Genomic DNA, 23,174 nt, shown 5'->3' with positions numbered 1-23,174 from the left:
TAATAATAATAATTCTTGTACATGGTATAGCGCCAATCGAAAAGTTGCTAATTTCACCCCCAAAATGTTTGTGTCATATGTTAGCAACCCTGATCAACAATTGTTTTTTAATTGCCTAATTATTTCTAACTTTCAGTATTATCCTGTCTTGGCCAGTATTTACCCAGGAAAGCTTTATGTTTTTTTAAACCATTGTTGCAGCTTGCAGTTTTCAAATACAGAACACTTTGTCACACTTTGTTCAACTAATATTAAGCATAAAGGTACATGAGAAGGAATGTAATCATCACTGCATCTATCTCTGTAAAGACTTTACAAATTGCAGCCCTCAGATAAGTCGTAGATCTGAAGATCGTTCACGATCTTACCATTCACATTGGCACTGGATAAAACAAATTACTTTGATAAAAAGCAGGATGAGGAAGTAAATTTGCATCACAAGAAGGTAAACGGAGAAATACAGTTAAATCTGCTGATTTGATTTTAAGAGAGAATATATAACAGTATACCTTTGTTGCTTCTGTCGGCAGATACGAAGGAAACAAAGAAGCATGAAAACTGCTTACACAAATAGAGAATAAAATTTGCATTAATATAGCCAGGAGGATGTCTGAAAGCACTTCATTCACAGTGCTGGATACGCACCCGAGCTGGGGGTGGGAGCCAACGGGGTGTGTGGAGGGTAAAGATGACCAATAGCATGGTCAAAGAGGTACATTTTCAAGATTATATTCTTCTTATTAGCTGTAACATCATTGTTGTCACAGAAACACAGAAACATAGAAAAAGGGTAGGCTATTCGGCCTCTCGAGCCTGTTCTGCCATTTTATCACGGCTGATCTGTAATTCAACTCCATTTACCTGTCCTTGCCCCATATCCCTTACTACCCTGACCTAATAGAAGTCATGAACACAGGAAGAATAATGGGATCAAAAATGTGGCATTCTTTAATATATTTTGTTCCTTGTATAAGGAACCAGGTTGAAATGTATTTTGACGCATGCTCACCTCCGAACTTCTCATTAATGGGAGTGCTTAATGCTGGCTGAAACTGTTCTATCTGTCACCCTGTAATTATACTTAGTCAGACCACTGTTTATGGACCAAGAGTAGCCTTTCAGTTGTCGCTTTGCAAGATATTGATTTAATTAAGTCATTATCCTGTAAAATGGCTTTGATACGGTTAGGTGTTCTGTGCTTCCATGCAGCAAAGACAAAAAATAAACCAGTGACTCCAACGTGTACCATCTTGTAGTCTCCTAGTCCGCCATCTTGTTTGTTTAGACCTACCTCTTTGACTGTGCTTTCGGTCATCTTTCTAATCCCCACTTCTCCTGATCCCACCCCAGCTTGGGTGCCCAGCCAGGACTGTTAAGTATTTTGTATTGTATTCTTGTAGGCCATGCCTGGCAGAATCACCACTGCTACTGTAAAAGCAGGCAACCCTCTAAACTATAAACTAAATCCAGGGACACATGTAAATAAATTGAACTCACTATAATTTCTGATACTGGCAGTACTGGAAAAGCTTGTCATATGAATGGCTGTATTACTCTGATGACTGTATCTGTTTTAGAATGCTATTGTTCTTGTTCAGTTTGTTGCTGAATTTAAGACAGGACAAATATGGCCAAGGACACAATATCTATTCTGGGGACTGTCCTCGGAAATCGGAGATGTATGATTACCCTAAACACAAATCCAAGATGACAGCTCTAAACATTTTCGGTTACTTTTACTGACATAACCATTATTTAGAAGTTTGGGGATATTTCAAAATGCAAATGAATCTAAGTCATTAAATAAGGTATGGAATTATTTAGGATTACTCTAAATCTTGATGTTGAGGTACATTAGAACAATGATTTTGACTCACTATACTTGTAATACTTAAATCAGCAAACATACAGTTCATGATCAATTGATTATCTGGTTTCAAACCTTGGGCAAGTTTCCTTACTCCACACAGAGCCTAATAATAATCCCTCATAAAACCAAAAACAATAATAAATTGGTCATTTTCAATCTACGACTGTTTGTGGGACATTGCTGTGTGCAATTGGCTGCCGCATTTGCCCACAAATATACAGTCAATTCACTTTACAGTGTGTTCTGTGAAGCGCTTTGGGACGTCCTCCCGACGTGAAAAGCGCTATATCAAATGCAAGGATTATTATTATTATTATTATTATTATTATTATTATGTTGAAGTAGAGTATAGCATGTATTGCAAGTCTTATTCTGTTCTTCTACAGCAGTCAATCTTTATCAAATTCTATTTGGTATTCTGTATATGTCATACAAAATTGCGTGTTCATAGGACATTGCTGAGCATAAATTAGCTTCCTCATTTGCCTGCAAGTTACAATCACTACACTTTACAGTATATCCTGTGAAGCGCTTTGAGGTGTCTACCCAATGTGAAAGGTGCTATATCAAATGCAAGGATTATTATTATTATTACACTTTGAAACTTGTGCAGAGAAACACTACTATCAGTAGTAGCTTGGTTCTGAGGTATTACTCCAAAGACCAGGATTCAGTGGGAGGAAAGAGTCTCCATTAAGTCTCCACTGTGCTAAGTTGTGACAAAGCTCTGAGAAAAGAATTGCTTTTGACGACACACACACTGCAAGAGAGAGAGAAAGAGAGAGATTTATGGCTTGAAAAAACGTTGCATTTTGTATAGCATTTTTCAATTCAGGAGGATGTTACAAGTGTTTCACAGGATATAATGTAAAGTGGAGTGACTATGTTTTGTGAGCAAATACTGCAGTCAATTTGTGTAGATCAATGTCCCACAAGCAGTGATAGAGTGAATGACCAATTTAATTCAGGGGATTGTTGGCTAGGACACCAGGAGAAATCTTAAGCAATAGCTGATAGTGAAGAACCTTTCACATAAAGGAATAGGTTCCCAATCCTACTAACTGCCCACTCAATCATGAATATTCCTTTGACAGTAGCATGTAACTTGTTAACACTAAGATCAACTAGGCATACTTTAGCACTGGTGAAAAGACAGAACTTGAATAGGAAAATAATGTTGCTCTGATCCCCACTCAGTAATATTGTGGAAACAGTTGCCTCACAAAAATAAAGTAGATGGTGTTTGATATGTATTTTAATAAAATACATCTTAAACTATTCCCAATCTATGTCACTTTTGAATTGATTCACTGAAATATAATTACATGGAATCTCGACTGTAAATCTATTCTAATATAATAATATTAAATACATTTTCTATTTTCAATATAATTTTAGCTGTTACACTTTTTAATGAATTGAGTAGAATATTAAATAAAGGTTTACCCTACGTGTTGCCTGTCCAACACCTAAGAAGGAACAAAGCATTTGTAGTGGGTGCAGATAAGTTAACATATCATTTGGATGGGATTCAAGCACACAATCCTCATTACTTGAAATTCCATGTTTTCATGTGATTCTCTCTATAATCATAATAATAATAATCCTTGCATTTGATATAGTGCTTTTCACGTCGGGAGGACATCCCAAAGCGCTTCACAGAACACACTGTAAAGTGAATTGACTGTATATTTGTGGGCGAACGCGGCAGCCAATTGCGCACAGCAATGTCCCACAAACAGTCGTAGATTGAAAATGACCAATTTATTATTGTTTTGGGTTTTGGTGGGATTATTATTAGGCGTGTGGAGTAAGGAAACTTGCCCAAGGTTTCGCCCTGCCTGGAATTGAACTCGGGTGTCTCGCTTGCAATGCGAGTGCTCTAACCACTGAGCTACAGGACTCTGTACAAGACACATTGTAACATAAACTAACAATAAGAAACGTCACTAAAATTCACATAGCTGCACAATACAATGTTCACTTTCCATGAATGTGTTCAATGGGTGAAACAAGACATCACATACTCTGTCACAGGAGATTGAAGATAAACACAAACAGACGAAGAACATCGGTGAAGCTGATGGTAATAAACTCATTCGACCTTAAATAGAGTGACCGTGGCACTGTAGAAAATACTCAGGAAGAAGAGGATGATGAAGGTGGAAGCAGTCGGCCAGAGGTTGTCACGTTCATCTTGTTGAACACCTTCCAGCATCGTCTCGGTTGGGATAATCTCGCTGGATTTATTAACGGCTCTGGTCAGGGTCTTCAGTGGGAAAGTTTCATGTCCGACCACACAGGAGTAGGAATAGCCTCTGTCCCAATCTCCGGCTGAGATGGATAACATGCTGTACATGGAGTAATTGCCATCTGCACTGTCTGCCATCACCTCAGTGTTCTTGTATTTGTTGGCATCAATCGATTGGTCATTGACAGTCCACTCCACAAAGATCTCTTTGGGAGCGAAGTTCTTCACCAGGCAACTGAGGGTGACAGACTGCTGAGCAGACAATTCTTCTGCCGATGGGAGGAGCAGATACACTGAAGGTTGTTTCCTGTACTCAACGGGCTCCTTAAATATCTTTTTTCTGATGGGAGTCAGTATATCGTCATGGCTGACAATGCAGAAGTATACTTTCCCATCGGTCCAGTCTTGTGTAGAAATGTTTAGTTTACTGATCACTTCCTGAGGCCCAGTGGCAGACGGTTTCCCATATCCAGACTGTAAATGTGTCTGTTCTTGTGTCCAAGTCACGTTGACGTCATGTGGTGCATTCGCGTTACAATGGGTTCTATCAAAACCTGTTTAATATACTTGATCAAAGTACATGAACAACAAAACAATGAAATTATATTTATGGATGTGGTAGAACTTTTTGTTGTAGGCAATAAAAACAATACTTGGCACTCATGAGCTGGTCGAGATTTTTCTTCAAAATGTTTTGATCCTAGGGGTCTGAATGAACGATTGTGCTCCAGTTTGGAATGGTTCCTAGATAACAGAAATTTACTAATCTCACTAACTAGACAGTTAGGGGACCCCTCACATGTCAGGCTGTGTTTGCTTTTGACTGACTGCATCATTTAACAAATTGTTGAATACAGCCTTAATTTTCAAGACAGTGCTTTTAAAACCTATACAACATGGGCTTCAAAAAATGAATTGTAAGAATGAATTGAAGAATTTGCCAAATTTTAAGCACTTTAAAATGCTTCATAAAAAGAGTAAATCTAGACTCAGGTAGAATTTCTCTACAAAGATGTTTTATATTGAATGCCTCTGTATGTGATCTGGAATTCCTGATGGGTAATTGTAATATTATAAATGGAATAAACATTGGAACACTGAGCCACAATAAATAATTAGATCCATCTCACTTGTGGAATGAATTCTCTGTTGTGAATTTGTACCTTAATCAATTTTGTAGCTGCTGACAATATGAGGTCATAGATTTGGAGTGCAAAATCAACCATCAGTGACACTGAAGACAGGAATAAGTGAAGTTTTTGAGGAATATTCAATACACAGATTGTAGAGATTGCTTTTTGAGATATACATATTTCAAACACAAGTTCATCAGAGTCTATCAATATCAATATTAAAAATAGCAATTATATTATTGGGTATTTTGATTTCAACACTCCACACAGGCATAAACCTGACTACTTTTAAATACTCATGGGCGCTTAAATAACACTGTTATAATGCAATAATGCTTCAACTTGGACATGAAATTTGTGTCATTTCATATTGAGACTCCACAAATGCCACCCAATAATGACTTATTAGGTTGAAACATCCAAAATCCTTCACACAACGCATTGCTTCTTTAGACTTGTTTGAAATTTGAAGTGGAGTCCTGTAGCTCAGTGGTTAGAGCACTCGCTTTGAAAGCGAGACACCTGGGTTCGATTCCCGGCAGAGGGCGAAACCTTGGGCAAGTTTCCTTACTCCACATGCCTAATAATAATCCCTCAAAAAAAACAATAATAAATTGGTCATTTCAATCCACAACTGTTTGTGGGACACTGCTGTGCGTAATTGGCTGCCGCATTTCGCCCACAAATATACAGTCTATTCTGTGAAGCGCTTTGAGACGTCTAGAAGATGTGAAAAGTGCTATATCAAATGCAAGGATTATTATTATTAATAAAAATAAGCTGCACCACAGCCAACTAGTAAATCTATGCTCGCCGTGCCATTGTTCAAACCCATTCAGCATTGCTCACCAGGGATACATTGCATAGACAAGACTGCACATTTATAATATTGTATCAACTTTACAATCCCCTATGTTTTAATTAAAAGTATTCACCTCCATCAAACACATAGGTAATGTTCTCTATCCAGCCACTGATCAGGGGAAAACCATCCATCACTTAAAATCTTCAGTTCTGAAAACTATGCAATTACTGTGCTAATAGATGCAACTAATTGTATTACTCGAATGAAATAATGTGAATTGTGCTTAATGTGAGCCATGTGTGACGCCTGAATCACTGACAGCCAACAACATTCTTGGACATTTTGTAAGTCAGATCTGGGTTGGAGTGTAGGAGTTTTGCAACATTCATTTTCAAATGCATGTACTGCAAAGGCATGGATGAGAATCGAGTATACGGAGCATAACCTAAGAACAAGGGTGGAATGAGGGGTTCAGCTTGTCATAGAATCATAGCACATCATATCACAGAAACTGGCTATTAAGTCTATCAAGGCCATTAGAGTCCTGTAGCTCAACGGTTAGAGCACTCACCTAAGAGCACTCGCTTTGCAAGCGAGAGACCTGAGTTCAATTCCAGGCAGGGCGAAACCTTAGGCAAGTTTCCTTACTCCACACGCCTAATAATAAACCCTCCAAAACAAAAAACAATAATAAATTGGTTCATTTTCAATCTACGACTGTTTGTGGGACAATTTGTTTGTGCGCAATTGTCTGCCGCGTTCGCCCACAAATATACAGTCAATTCACTTTACAGTATATTCTGTGAAGCACTTTGAGACGTCTAGAAGACGTGAAAAGCGCTATATCAAATGCAAGGATTATTATTATTATAACAAGCGAGAGACCTGAGTTTCGATTCCCGGCAGAACGAAATGTTGGACAAGTTTCTTAATATAATAATTTAATCCTTGTATTTGATATAACATTTTTCACATCTTGTAGACATCTCAAAGCGCTTTACAGAATATACTGTAAAGTGAATTGACTATATATCTTGTGGGTGAAACGCGGCAGCCAAATGCGCACAGCACTGTCCCAGAAACAGTCGTGGATTGAGTGATCAAATTATTATTGTTGCTTTTTTTCATGAGCAATTATTATCAGGTGTGTGGAGTAAGGAAACATGCCCAAACTTTCACCCTGGCGGGAATTGAACCCAGGTTTTTCGCTTGCGAGAACCTTACTCCACACGCCTCTGTTTACCTACCAGTAAGTAGGACCCTGATTTGATAGTCAATTGGTGGATTACTTTTCCGGGGGTAATAATCCTTTCAAAAAAAAAATTGGTCACTCAATCCACAAATGTTTGTGGGACACTGCTGTGCGCAATTGGCTGCTGAGTTTCGCCCACAAAATATACAGTCAATTTACAGTATATTCTGTGATAAAGTGCTATATCAAATGCAAATACAAGGATTATTAACTCTGTTCTGTTTGTCGTTCTACTTAAACCATTTTAATCAATCCCATTCCCCTGCTTACTCCTCATACCTTTTTGATATATATTTTCTTATTCAGGGTTCTGTCTAACTCACTTCTAAAATAATTTCTAACCTGCTGTTTATTTTACCCTGATTTTGGCCATTTGATTCTGCTTTCAATTATCTTCTCCTACCCACACCCCTCAGCTCTCACCTCCAGTTTAAGTGCCCAGCCAAAATTGTCATGTGCTTTGAGACATCCTCCTGACATAAATATAACTTTTATCGTAAATCTTTTTGTGATTATTTTTGTGTTTCCGGCCTCTATCTTAAATGTGTGCTCTGTGGGGAGGATAGAATCTGCAGACAGCAGGGAATATCTTAGGTGTGGGTCCTTGAAAAGGTAACATGAGTCACAGGTCTACAAAATCAGATGGGATTGAGCAAGATTCCATAGGATATTAGTCAATTCAACAGCAGTTTAGAAATTCTTTTAGAAGGAGTTAGACCTCACGGTCACTTTAGGGATGACCCTCGTGAGGACAAGAGACCACATTTAATTTCCTCTTTGAGTGCTAGAGGCATAGACCACATGAGCACATCAGTGCTCGAACAGCTACAAGACAACAGATTCCAGATCCACTCTGGATGAAGATTGATAAAGATCAATGGATAGATTTGGGACTCGTTTTCCGTGTGATTGTTAATATTGTATGATAACTGTTGTCAGCATTATATCGAGGCTTGACTATGCAAACTCATTGCTTATCAGCCTCCCCAACTCCTCCCTCCATTGACTGCAAATCATCCAGAACTCTGCAGCCCGTGTCCTCTCCCGCACCGGGCTCCGGGGCCCTATCGCCCCCATCCTCGCCCGACTCCACTGGCTTCCCATCACACAGAGGATACATTTCAAGATTCTGCTCCTCACCTTCAAAGCCCTCCGTGGCCTTGTTCCCCCCTAACTCTGCGACCTCCTAATCCCCTACCATCCTGCTCGCTCCCTCCACTCAGCGGGCTCCGGCCTGCTTCATGTCCCCCGCCTCACTTGCCCCACTATTGGCGGGGAGGCCTTCCGCCACTTTGCCCCCACCCTCTGGAACTCCATCTCGCCGTCCCTCCGCCTCGCCCCTCCCTTGGCTCCTTCAAGACACATCTCAAGGCCCTCCTCTTCGATCGTGCTTTTGATTTCCCTGCTTCCCCTCCACTGCCCTCCACCCTTCCCGACCCCGACCCCCAGCTCCGGTCCAAAACTCTGTCTGTCCAGTGCCATGCGATGTCCTCCCCACGTGAAAGGCGCTTTACAAATGTAATTTTATTGTTGTTGTTGTTTACCCAACTAAATTTGGTAACCTAGGCCTGGTGAGGAAGTCACAATGCGATAATAAGAATATACTGCCAACAGACTAACTAGAAGCATAGAAATATAGAAACATAGAAATCTGTTGCGCAGAAGGAGGGGAATTTGCCAGCATGGAATTCCCAATTTCCATTTTCAAAGTATCAGACTTATCTGGCAATCCAATGGGAGTTGCAATTATGTATCAAATGTGGGTAGAGAATAACAATAATTTACATTAATACAGTGCCATAAGGAGGACAATTCACTTTACAGTGAAGCGTTTTGAGATGTTTTGAAGATGTGATATGTCGCTATATCAAATGCAAGGATTATTATTATCTCAAAGAGCTTCATAAAGCTAATGAGGTGGGTGGGGGAAAGGTAAACAAATATCACATAGATTCAGAGGTATAAGAAATTATTGGAATATTGAATTTAGGAAGATGGAGACAATAGCAACGAGGGTGATCAGAAGATGTTGGAAATTGAAGCAAAGTAGTTCAAAAGAACAAGAGAAAGTGTGAAGTGAGGCACAGGGAGGAGTTTAGCAGAATTCAATTAAAACTTGATCAGAAATAAGGTAGTGAGTAAGAAGTCAGCAAGGAAAGATAAGGCAGGCCACCGTTATCAAACCAAAATGATTCAGTTGTGAACTTCAGCCTTCATTAATCTGGTGATGATTGCAATGGAAAGTATTTGTAAGGAAGTTCTATAGTTTTCCCACTGTGAGTTCTAATCCCTTTCCCATTCCTGCAGCAAACTAGAGGTATGAAAGGATTAAAGGATTAGAGCTCCCCAGTGGGTTCTTTACCCACTTGTCCTTTTGTTGTTTTCAACCATGAGAAATCCTGAAGCAGTGGAAACGAATGCAATTTCTTTGGGTTTTTATCCCTTGCTCTATGTTTTTTCTCCTGGTAGCAATTTTTGTTCAAATCTTGTTCCACTGGAGATTGCATTCATTAACATACAAGGTGGGGAAAATGTCACTGATTGATTGGTCGAACATGATTCTGGAAGCTGTCACAATTGGTTTGGTTTTGTAAATTGGGTGCTGCTTGTGTCATCCTTATGAGGAGTTTTTTTTACCAGTTTGTTTCATTTGTGACATTTTGTGGAAAATTGCCACTTTCAACATTTTTATCAAGGTCAATATTTTTCCAAAGGAGTCTTGATAAGAAATATTTTAGTGCAAATTAGATCCAACAGTATCTAAACCCTCAAAACAAATTCATGACCACATTTTCACTGGTCACAGTCTGAGATGGTCATATCTTGTAGCGATGACTCAACCTCATTAAAGGTAAGCTAATTTGTCAATGCAAAATAATTATTTACATTCATTAAAGTGATTGAAATTTCTAAAGTAGCAATTCTACGACTTTTGAGTAATGTAACCGTGTTTTAATTTTCTCTCCTTTTGACGATAATAATAATCCTTGAATTTGATGTAGCACCTTATCACATCATTAATATGTCTCAAAACATTTCACAGGATGTACTGTAAAGTGGTTTTGACTGTGGGTGAAACACAGCAGGAAGTTTGTACATAGCAATGTCCCACAAACAGCCATGAAGTGAATAACCAATTTTATTTGAGGGATTTGTTGTCCAGGACACTGGGAGACATGCCCTTCTCTTTCAAATAGTGCCATGAGATCTTTAATATGCACCTGAACAGGAAGATGGGACTTGGTTTAACGTCTCATCCAAAGGATGATAAATCAGACTGACGTGACTGACTGAGTGATTCATCTGCCATCTGAATTTTTCCCTCATTGGGAACATGCTGCTGACTGCTGTCTTCTGATGAAGAGCAGAACTAACCATGCAACAAACCGTGGAGCACCATCACACATGCATCAACATGATGTGACTCTACTGCCTCATCCAGAATGTCTAACACATGTTTACACAAAATCCATACAGAAAAATCACAACTCTAAAGGTCATAACGGTTTCATAATTTCACGCAAATACCTTACAGATTGACCTGGAATTTCTGTTATAAATATGCTATAGCAGCTGTGATGTTCTCTGGGGAAACTACGCAATACATATAACAATCTATACTGCTGCTGGTACAATAAACCTTAAGAAGCTTATCTCCAGCTTGTTTTGAGTTTGATTTGAGAAGAATGGCTCTGCCACAACAGTGAGAGAACAGAATACAAAAGCCTCATTCCTCAAAGTCCGAGCAATACTTAACCCACTGCTTAGGAAATGTATGTCGTTAATAACCTTCCCCGCTTCATGCACCACCTTTGCACATCCTACATGAGTGGACACACACACTCCACACACACACACTACCCCGCTGCCACATACACTCCTTATACCCATTACTGAGCCCAATCATATGTTTTACCTTGCCCTTTAATCCCAGCCTGAGCCACTTGCATCCGGACCCAGCAACATAGCCTCAAACTTACGAGGGTTGTAATGTTTTCTTGGAGGACACAAACAGCAAATTAGAAAAGAAACAAACAACAACAGCAAAATACATTTATATAGCGCTTTTCACATCAAGAGAATGTCCCAAAGCACTGGACATTAAAGGATTTCAACCTGAACTGGGGGTTCGGATCAGGAAGGGTGGAAGTCAGGGAGGGTAGGGGTAGGAGGGTCACTGAGCTGCGGTTGAAGAGTAGTGTCTTGAGACTTGTCTTGAAGGAGACAAGGGAAGGGTGAGGTGAAGGGACTGTGAGATGAAGTCCCAAAGGCTGGGGGCAGGGAGGATGAAGGCTCCACCTCCGATAGTAAGGTATAGAGAGAGAGAGAAAGACAGAAAGACAGAAAGAAAGAGAGAGACAGAGAGACAGAAAGCGAGAGACAGAGAGAAAGAGAGAAAGGAAGGAATAATAATAATAATCCTTGCATTTAATAGAGCGCTTTTTACATATATTCTGTGAAGCGCTTTGAGATGTCCTAAAGAATAAACTGTAAAGTGAATTGACTGTATATTTCTTGTGGGCGAAACGCGGCAGCCAATCGCACACAGCTGTGTCCCACAAACAGTCGTGGATTAAAGTGACCAATTTATTATTGTTTTTTTTCTTGAGGGAAAGTTGCCCAAGGTTTCGCTTTGCCGGGAATGGAACCAAGGTCTCTTGCTTGAGAGGTGAGTGCTCTACCCACTGAGCTACAGGACTCCACAGAGGGAGGGAGGGAGGGAGGGAGGGAGGGAGGAAGGGGCGGTCGGACGGACGGACGGACGGACATTGGCCGACTGACTGACTTCGGTGTGAAAATAACCCCGATTTTGGTACAAAGGACACCAAAGCTAGTCGTAATATTTCAGCACTGCCATTTTTCTTGCTATGGATTCAGTTGAATCAGTATCCGATGAGTTAGCACTGAACATAATGTATAATTGCCCAAAATGTGAAAATTGTCCTCAGGTATGTAGTACTACTGTACTTTGGCAACAATTGCAAAAAGATATCTTCTAACATGATGGCACAACAGCATTCCTAGGCTGTTGCCTTTAGACATGTTCACTAGATTCTGAGGTTTCAATCATTGGAAATCAGTATGGCTCAGTGGTAACATATTCACGTCTGAGTCAGAAGTTTATGGATTAAAGCCCCAAGTCAGGACTTGGGATCAAAGTCTAAGATGATACCCCAATGCAGTCCTGGGGTGTGTTGCATTATGTGTTGTGATCTACCATGAAAAGAGATGCCACAGAAATGCTGCCCTGATTTTTTTATGCACGAAGCAATTAATAAGGTCATACAAGGTATGTTGATGTATATTTATACAGTATAATGAAACAAAGGGATTTATCATTCTTTGTCATTCGGATCAGATATTAAACCTAGATACTGTCTGTCTGTTCAGGTGGATGTTAAAAATTGTGTGGATATATTTGAAAAGAGAAGGGAATTTCTCCCAGTTTTCTGGCCAACAATCCCCCAGATTAAAAAAGAATGGTCACTCACTCCATGTCTGCCACGTTTTGCCCACACATATACAGTCAATTCACTTTGCAGTCTACTCTGTGAAGCACTTTGAGATATCTAGAAGACGTGAATAGCGCGATATCAAATGCAAAAAATATTATTATTATTATCTGTGAAACGCTTTGAGACTTCTGGATGTTGTGATCAGGAACTGTATCAAATGCAAGAATTTTTAAATCAAATGCAAGGATTATTATAACAACCACATCCCCGGGCTCCTCCATGTTATGTGAAGGCAATACTGACAGCTGTCTCTTTTTCACAGGAACACAGCTTTTGCAACTAGCAATGTAGCCAAAGGAGTGGAAATTAGTCTGAAAACTTTTCCAATGCAGTGATACATATTCTCGTCTTAGCCACTGTACATGCCCTCAATATCACAGGATTGTCTAATTCCGATGGTTCTGCATGGTGAGTGAGATTGATGATGCTTGCCTGGAGGAAAACTTTTTTAAATAGCTCCCGTAAGCAAGGAATTGTTCGAACAGATCACAAGTCCATAAATTGCAGAATTGAGTGGTGGGGCACAGAGGAATTCAGTGGAAGAATGGGCTTTGATTTACGCAATGCTGGATCAGCATTTCCAATTATCCTGCCTTTCAGGGAAATGTAGGTAATTAGTCTCAATTTATCTCACAAAGCAAGTTTCTTGCTATAAATGCCTCAGCAAATAATCTGGTGTAACATTCTTCATTTTTTTTCTCATGGCTGCTGGAAGCACTATCACGGTTGTTGCATGGGACGGTGCTCTCACATACATGCTCAGAGAAGGATAGGTTAGCAAAGCTCTTTATCAGGTGTAGATATAATTTCCGATTCCCTACCACCTGAACATCCAGCATCGTTTAGACAATCAAACTCCTTGGAACTCTTGACAAGGCCATTTCATATTATTCCAGAAAAATTTTTTTTCATCTAATTTCAGTGTTAAGAATAATACTGATTATGACTGCCCTTCAATAACAAGATTTCCTTTTCAATCCAATTTATCCAGGTATATCAAAATGCCCGAACATGCCCTTTGTGTCTAGATTTATGAAACTCCTGATATCTGTCCTCCTGTACATTCCAACCTTTATGAAATACCAATTGAAGTTGTTTAACCTCTTCTGCCTGTATTCTAGATGTTCTGCTTTTGACCGTAGCAGCTCTATGAATGCAATCAGCTGAACTTCTCCAACTCTGGACTAGCATTGGACTTTTGGGTTCCTTTTGCTCTCCTTCCATTTCAAGGCTACCTTTTGAATTATGTTATCATTTTTGTAGTGCTTTATCACATAAAAAAGCTCAAAGAGCTTAACAATATTCTTTTTTGTGAGCCGGGTATCTGACACATTCAGAAAACCATCATCACTCAGAAGCGTATCCAGATCAAACTAAGAATTCCACGTATGCCATCTAATATGGAAATATCTGTGTTTGGATGGAATGTGCACTCTCTGTTCAGGATACATCCTGCTTATCTAATTCCAGAAAGCATTAAGTGCAGGTTGACAAGACTCAAAACTTAGGAACCCTAGAGTATGATTTGGGGTATTGCTTGAAACCACATAGCTTACTATTGAAAGCACTGCCTGACTAACTTTTTCACTGGGTGTCCAGTTAGGAACATCCTACCCTTTAGGACTTTGGCTTGCAGGGTTAACAGGAGTTGAGTGGGAAGCATTCCTACCTCCAGAGTCAAGTCCAATTAATGAGACAACAGCAACAACTTGATTTATAGATCCACTTCATGTAGAATAATGTCTTGGAGTTACTAGAACTGGAAACATAATTTCTAGCAAAAAAATTTAAAGTAAATTTCAGCAAATTAAAAAATATATAATTTTACAATTGACCAGGTATAAAATGGGAGTGTTGTTTCCCACTGAGTGGGCTTAAGGCAGAAAGTAATAAAGTGATTGCCAATTCATAATCAATCATGCTTATAATGCTTTAGCTTATAGTGAATATCAGAGGCAACCGATTACAGTGTAGGGGAGAATAACTGTGTCGAAAAACTTTTTTTCCTATTGAACGGAAATTCAAATTAGCCCTTTACTTCTGAGAATAGGACTGCAGCAGCTATTTACATTTAAAAATATGTTTAGAAGCTTGCAGCACTATTAGCGGCTGTTCTGAGTCACCCTTACGATCACTCCAGAACCAATTGTAGGAAATCAGGAGTCGGTGGCAATTACCATGGCCCACTCTCATTTACATCAAGTACCAATCACCATGTTAAATTTTATGCAAGTCAAACGGCAATTCAAATGTTGATAGGTAGGAAGTTCATTGCCTATAAAAGGCACAGAATACTATATTTTATTAATAATTATTATATTATTATTAATAATGATGCAGTAATTATTGCAGCTGAAGTTCAAACCCAGCTTAACCATTGCATGTCATTGGTCACTCTATGTGGACATGTTTTGTTGCTTCATTGTCAGCTGTAAACAGATGTGGCTTACAACCAAGTACTCATAAACACAGTTGGGAGTCCAATAAACCATTACGTAAGTAGGCTCCTTACCAAGAGAAACGTTAAACAGCAGGTGTGAGATCTCCATGCTGAAAGGCAATAGTGTAGAAATAGAGAGGCAGCATGTCAGCATAACTCTAGGATAAAACAATGGATTATTTTTAAATTATTTGAAATATAATACAGAATTATAATTTGAAATTCATTACTTTTTCTTACCCACCAAGTTTTATTCAAGAATACATTTCCCAATTACAGTAAGTTAGGTTGAACAAAATAAAAAATTATATGATCTATTAGAATTGTAATAGCACAAACAGAAAGAAGACTTTGGTCAGTGGATAACATTATAACAACAACCTGCACTCTTCTGCAGGATAGCATCTCAGACGCAGACCACTGACGGGGTTGGGTTAAAGCAAGAGTGAACAAGAAGGGCGAAGTGACCATAGGCATGGTGAATTCCAACATAAAAAGTGGGTGAGATGGAGGGATTGAGTCAGGGAGTTCCAGAGACTAGGGACTTTGTGGCTGAAGGCATGGCTACAGATGGTGGTATGGAAGGGTTTGGGGAACATGCTGTAAAAAATGGTCTTGTGCTAGTCAAGAAGAAATTAGGTTCTGTAAGTCTCATTTGATGACTTTTAACTGTTGGAGCAGCATGGACTAAATCAATCCTCGGAGATGGGGTGGGAGGCAGTTAGTTATCAGACTAGAATGAGTGAAACAGGAAAAAAGGTTAAAATAAGAAACGTTAGAATGGGAATTGGGAAAAAGAGATAATGGAAAGTAAAAGAAAAAATATAATAATGTAACTACTAATATAATAATTATTATTATTATAATAATCAACCCCAGCTCCTCTAGCTTGCGAGGTGAACGCTCTAACCACGAAGCTACAGGACTCTACTATCCTGATGACAACATAAGCATTGCGAAGCATTATGAGCAAGTTTGTTCCCCCATATAAGAGTGCAGCATCAACATTATTGATAAATGTTGCCAGTATTAAACATACAGTTGTAATTACTTTAATGTTATATATTAGTGAAATATTATTATGTATTTTATCTGTAATGGAAATTATTGAAAACATTTGTAGTGTTATATCTTAAAATGAAATTTTGTTGATGATTATGCTTTGTAACTTTTGTAACCCTGCTGGGAAAGAATTGTGTCTCCTTATCTCTAATGCTGATTCCTAGTAGGGTGAAACATTGGGCACATTTCCTTATTCCACACTCCTCCGCTTACCTAGCAGTAAGTAAGTTTTGGGTCATAATTTGGAGGAAATTAAGTGCAAAACTATCTTTCCTTATTAAAGTCCTTATTTTTACAAATGTGGGTCAAGATGCGCACAAGAGTACAATTAATGTTTTAATGAAATTGTTTTGTGGGATGAAAGCGTACGACCGAGGAAATGATATCTGTGAGATGAACTAGAAGGTTAGTGTTGAAGGAAGGACCAAATAACCAAGTAGGTATAAATGTAATTGGTGTAGTTGATACTCTTCAGAACAGACCTGGGAAAGAAGAAGAAGCTCGAAAATAGAGAATAGAAGAAGAAAAGAAACAAAGACAAAGAAGAAAAGATAAGGTAGAAGAAATTCCTGTAACTACTAATTCTGTTTTCCGGGTTGGTAACTCAACCTTTCTGTATCATGCACATTGCTATGTAAAGGTTTCTTAAATGCAACATTCTGTCTTTGTGAGCTTGATTATCTCACAGTCTGAATAATTAAAATATAGTGATGATTTAAGTTAACAATGGATAAAAGGTGTTAAAATGTACTGTCTGAGTACTTCTGTTAGTATACTATTAGGATTTTTCATCAACACAGTAAATGCACAAAAATATATAGAACTGATGAAACTCCAGAAAAGGAACAAGAGATTCCATGTGATCATTTGAATCTGTAATGAAATACCACATTTTCACCGCAATAATGATAATAATATTAGATATAGCACCTTTCAGATTCAAAGAATATTTCAAAACCTTCAAAGGACACATCATAAAGTCCAGTGACCGTGTTTTACAGGCTAAATGTAATAATAATAATCCTTGCATTTGATGTAGCGCTTTTCACGTCGGGAGGACGTCCCAAGCGCTTCACAGAACACACTGTAAAGTGAATTGATTGTATATTTGTGGGTGAACGCGGCAGCCAATTGCGGACAGCAATATCCCACAAAGTCGTAGATTGAAAATGACCAANTTTTTATTGTTTTTTGTTTTGGAGGGATTATTATTAGGGCTGTGTGTGGAGTAAGGAAACTTGCCTAAGGTTTCACCCTGCCTGGAATTGAACTCAGGTCTCTCGCTTGCAAAGCGAGTGCTCTAACCACTGAGGACATCACTTAATTATTTAGACTGTACTCCATCTAAATGTAGCACCCAATTTACAAACAGCATTATCCTACAAAGAGGTCATGAAGTAAATGATTAGTTTTTATGCAGGGGATTGTTGGCCAAGATACCAGGAGAAACTTTTCTTTTCAAATAGTGCCAAGGGGTTCTCCAGTGTCCACCCGGAAAAAGACAGATGTACAATCTTCTTACTCAGAGACTAAAGTGCTGCCAACTGAGCCAGGCTAATACATTTTAATACAACTGTACCTTTGTTTGCACTTTCGGCACCCAATTCTTTCTTAGTGGTCGCTGTTTCAAGAAACCATGACTAATGTGCTGTAAATTATTGCTTTACTTTTAAAATCCAAAAAGCTTTTATTTTTTTCCTTTGAAAATCAAGATGTCAGGATATACTTTAAGACTAAGCAGTACGAGGCAGTTTTGATACTGCAATGTGAGTGTTTTGGGATAATCTTTTATGCAGAAGCTTATTTAGGTAATGGCTTGGGGAGGTGGGCACCAAATAAAATTCAGTATTCTTCCTCTGTTTAAATTTACTTCACTACTGCAATAGTGCAGTATTTTCATTGCAATTCAGCATTCTGGAGTTATTTGTATTGTGAAGGGGTGAGGTCGAAGCATGAAGAAAATCTTTCAGGGATTAGCAGTCAGTTTCTGGATTCTAAGCACGATCAATTTTTGGAATTGTTTTCAATATACCACATTACAAATTATGAAAAAAAGTACTGTTGAAGAAGGATCGTACTGGTATGTACTGCCATCGTGTGAATGAATTGAATCCTACCATTCTTTATTGTTTCAAAGAATTGCTTCAAAAGAAAATGAGGGGGCGTGAATCTTTTATTTTCAATTTACTTTAAAAAAGTCACATATCTTCAAAACATGAAATAAATGTACTGTTTTAAAACATTTTGCATGATAGGGTTCTTATTGTTCTTTGTTTTCATGCAATTTTCAGCAAAATAATATTTTCTTTTCCATGTGTATAAAACTGTGTTCTACCTTTATTCTACTTGAGCTGTGTAATTTCAATGATCTCTCTTTTTGATATTGAACTGATGGGAAAAGGGCCATGTGATTTTATTTTTTATTTGACTTTTTTCCATTTGAGGCTATTCTTTTCTCTCTTCTTTCAAAGGCACTGAAGAATTCAAGGTTGGAAATGAGCAAGAAAACAGCGAAGCAAGAGATCAAATGGGAGAGAAAAAGTGTTGTACAGATGCTGTGAGCAAGAAAGGAAATAATTCAGAGACACTAGAAGCATGCTAGTTGAGACAAGGATCGACCTCAAGATCTTAATGCAGAATTTTAATAATGTTCTATGAAAAGCTGGAGATCTTCAGGACGGGAGCAGAAGCAGAGAATATTTATCTACACAGTTGGTTGACGAATGACAAGTTTGTTTTAATAGAATGGCAGAAAGATAAAGGAGAAATAGAGGCAACTGTAAAGAAAAGGAATATTAGCAATAAAAGCATGGAGGGTGGGAGGGAAGGAATGAGAGAGCAAGGCACTGTGATGACTTTCATTAAACGATCATATATACTAAAAATTGGTCATTCACTTCATATTGCTGTTTGTGGGACATTGCTGTTCGTAAATTGCACACAATGTGCTTAGCCTCAAAAAACAGTCTCTGAACTTTACAGTATATTCTGTGAAGTGCTTTGGGGCTACTCCCGACATAAAAGGAACAATACCCAATCCAATGTAAAGATTATTGTTATTATTAACAGAAAACAATGGAAAATACATTAAATTTTGCAACTCAGATGTAAACACATTGTTGTTATTGTTCTACTATCAGATAAATTGCTTCTCAAGAGTTTTATCGTGCTGAAGAATATTCAGAAGGTCAAAATAACTTTTGTTATAGTTTTCAAGGCAAATATTTTAATTCATGTTGTTTTAAACCGTCACGCGTATGCTGGCTGGTGGTTTGGCAAACTTTTAATGAGCTAAAATCATGTCTATTTGCCATCAAACATGCAGTGTAAATACAGCATTAAATTATTTCTTTCATTGGACTAATGAGATCAAATTGTCTGAAGGTTTTTTTATTGGAATATATGAGGATCCAAATTAAGTCAACCTCATATGGCATTTTTTTTGGTCCTGTGATCTTAATGGAAAAGAGGGAAAAGCTATATGATTGATTAATAATAATAATCCTTGCATTTGATATAACCCAATATTACATTGTTGAATAGCATTTCACAGAATTTCCTGTAAAGTGTAGTGACTGTGTATTTAGGTGAATTTACTAAGAATTATAGTGTAGTGGGCTGGGGATCTTAGGCCATGGAGCCTAGCCTAGAACCAGCAGCAGAGTCTATTAGGCAGAGGATCTCACAAGGCATGAGGGGCGCCTTGGAAGACTTCAGCATATCCGGCTAATTCAGACTTGATATTTAAGGAATTCTAAATTAACCTTGTAAATTTAACCCTATAAATTAAACCCCTATAGTTTCTAAGATTTCACACCATGTGTTTTAATATTGATACACTGTGTCTCAAAATCCCTTATTACATACTTCTAATGAACAATCTGGCTGAAAGCAATCTTTTCAATATTTAATTTTAATATTCTGATTTTGCCATAATCCATGATCTTCCTTGATATCCACAGAGTATAATAATGTCTCAAAAGTCTCAAAAACTTCAATGAGCTCCACTATCACTTCAGATAAGAACAATAGCATATATCAAACCATGATAATACTATAGAAGGAGTAAACTACGAGGGATTGGAAAGGGCAAGTAAGCGGGATTGAAAATGCTTTTTAAAAGAGCCAGCACAGATGCAGTGGGTCGATGGTCTTCTTTCTGTGCTGTGTAAGAGGCTTAAAATCATTAATAAAATTATTGTTTGATACCCAAAGTGTATGTAAAAGAACTAGGACAATCTTGATTGATCTTAAGGAATGCGAGAGAGAGAATTTGAACCAAATGGAGTGATGTCTGTGTTTTAGGGTTCTGTGATATGTTTGATGAAGACTTGATGGATAGGTGTTATTACTTTCCTTATTTGAACGAATGGTGTCTAATAGTCTATCTCAAGTAAATAAAATGGACATTGTCAGAAATTTCTGGCTTGGAGTTAACTTGACATTGTCCTGATGAATGGAACTCTTGGTGCCTTGCAGTTTGCTTGGATGAGATCTTTTAGTATGTATGATTGTTTAATGAAAGGATTTTACGACATGAAGGTGTCAAGAAAGGACAATTAACTGTTGAATTGAACTTTCACACTTTTTATCAGAGGAACTCCCAAATTCCTCAGATTAAAACCTTGATAACCTTCATAACCTTGGGACCTCCCGTGTGTGGAAAGATGATTGGATGGATCAATTCAGGAACATGATTGGACAATCAAACTTTGAACTTAATTGGGTGGAATGGCCTCTTGCTACACCTTTTTACCTCGTCATCATGTGACTGAACTTTAGGGTATAAAAGAACTAATAAATGTTAAGAGGTTGGAGACTATCGGGACATTGTTGGAGACTGTAAGATACTGGATCCCATTCGCCATGTGGGTTCGTGGCTAAACAATTAGGCAAAGGATTATCGGTGTGTTGGTTTCCCCAGGGAAGGTCGAGATAAACCTGCCCTAATCATCTTCTGCAGTTGTAAGCATGAAATTTGTATCTATTTAATAAACGTCTTTTTGATTAATAAGTTAACCCTTTGATTTATCCATTGCCTCTGTACTATCTTACCTGCCGCCTGCATTCTTACCCACACCAAACTCCGCTCCCCGATAACCCCAGTCCTTGCAGACTGCACTGGCTGTCTGTCCCAGAGAGGATCAATTTCAAGATCCTCACCCTTGTCTTCAAATCCCTCCACTCCTCCGCATCTTCCTACCTCTCTGACCTGCTCTCTCCTCACAACAATGCCCATTGCATTCGCTCCACCGGGTCTGGGCTCCTCCTTTTCCACCGAATCCTCTGCTCCACCATCAGCGGCCGTGCCTTCAGCCACTATGCCTCGAGGCTCTGGAACTCCCTTCCTCACTCCCTTCGTCTCATGCCCTTTCTTCCTATTTTCAGGTCTCGGCTGAAGACCTTTCTTTTTGATCGCACCTTGGTTACCTTCCTCCCCCTCCCCCTGGCTCGGCCCCGGGATCTTTTATTGTGAAGCTCTCTGAGACGCCGTCCGGCATGGAGGGCGCTTTATAAATCCAAGCTGTTGTACCTCAGGAGTGTATCATATAAAAACCTACAGCTGTACATTTCTAAGTAAAAATTATTGACCAGTCAATGGCAGTGATGATAGAATTCCTAGGAATCTCCGTGGTCTGTGACATTTTGTTTTAGAGGCTGATATAGGAAGTCTGAGAATGGGAAGGCGATGGATGTATATTGGAGAAAATGCATGGGTTTTATTCACACTGGAGCCTGACTGAGGACCAAAAGAGAACATGCATATCGCCTTTTCATCCAGTTAATGGCCTTTGCAATATTTGGTAATGTTTCAGCAGATTTCTCATCAATCAATCTCCAACTAAAATTGATGGAAAGTTGAAAGTTCATAATAAAGTGGCAGTAACCTGGCATCACAACACTTATGAACAATAGCCTGATTCCACTACGAACATCTACCAGCACTGTCAGTGAAACATTTTTGTGATAACTGTGCAGACACTGAATTGGTCATAGCTCAAAATTACAAACTGAGGTAATCCAACTAAATCATTTTTATTGGGGATTTATTATTACTGTTTGAGTTCCTTTATTAAATGTAATGGAACTTCAGCCAAGGTTGTGAAAATGATTCTTTGTATTAATAAAAAGTCTTGCAGTAAGACCACTTTTCTGTGAAACTGGCGTGCAAGGTGTGCTGAACAACCCTATCCATTTAATATTCTGCCAATAAAAAACCTTAACATTTCTAATGTTATACTTGTAAACAAATTTGAACATTTCTTGGTTAGAGATTCAGGGTTACACCTGCACCAAACTTTTTGTCTAGACAGGGCCTTATATGCAGTGAAACATGTATGTACGTGCATGGTTTCCGTGATTACACTGGAAGCCTCTCAAATGCTCAAAGAAATACTTGGTAAGTAGTGCTAATTTGTTAACCGTGTGAACTAGGAGGATAATTTGATTCTGCAATTAGTCTTTTCCAATGAAAGCGACGCCTGTAAGAGGCATATTGAAAGTGAATCTTTGTCATTTACCAGTCTGATTAGTCCTATTTATAACTCATCAAGGTGTTTGTAATATAATTCTCTTTTATTGTTTCAATTTATAATAACAATCATTGCATTTGATATAGTGCCTTTCATTTTGGGTGAATGTCACAGCTTCATAGCATTTACTCTAAAGGCGAGTAACTGTGTTTTGAGACTAAACCACTTTCAATATGCAATACTATATTAAACCCATACTAGCAAAGTGAATTATAAAATAAAGGAATCATGTAAACATTATCAAATTTATGATATTGCTTATTTACAATACAGATTTATATTTACATAATACCGTTCATGCCAGGAGGACAT

The 23,174-nt window shown here is 38.4% G+C and overlaps 1 non-coding gene and 1 gene segment (V, D, J or C); one reads left to right on the top strand and one right to left on the bottom strand.

Moving 5' to 3' along the window:
• Positions 1-3,965: 3,965 nt before the first annotated feature.
• On the bottom strand, positions 3,966-6,250 carry LOC103181156. The segment is given in 2 exon segments: positions 3,966-4,675; positions 6,190-6,250. Coding segments are annotated over 2 exon segments (771 nt in total).
• On the top strand, positions 5,732-5,804 carry trnas-uga. Its single transcript has one exon. It is a non-coding gene; the product is annotated as a tRNA-Ser (tRNA).
• Positions 6,251-23,174: the final 16,924 nt, after the last annotated feature.

Source organism: Callorhinchus milii, unplaced genomic scaffold (genome assembly GCF_018977255.1).
Source record: "Callorhinchus milii isolate IMCB2004 unplaced genomic scaffold, IMCB_Cmil_1.0 Scaffold4, whole genome shotgun sequence".
NCBI lineage: Eukaryota > Metazoa > Chordata > Chondrichthyes > Chimaeriformes > Callorhinchidae > Callorhinchus > Callorhinchus milii.
The sequence above is the reverse complement of the archived record's forward strand: the minus strand, read 5'-3'. Positions and strand labels throughout refer to the sequence as shown.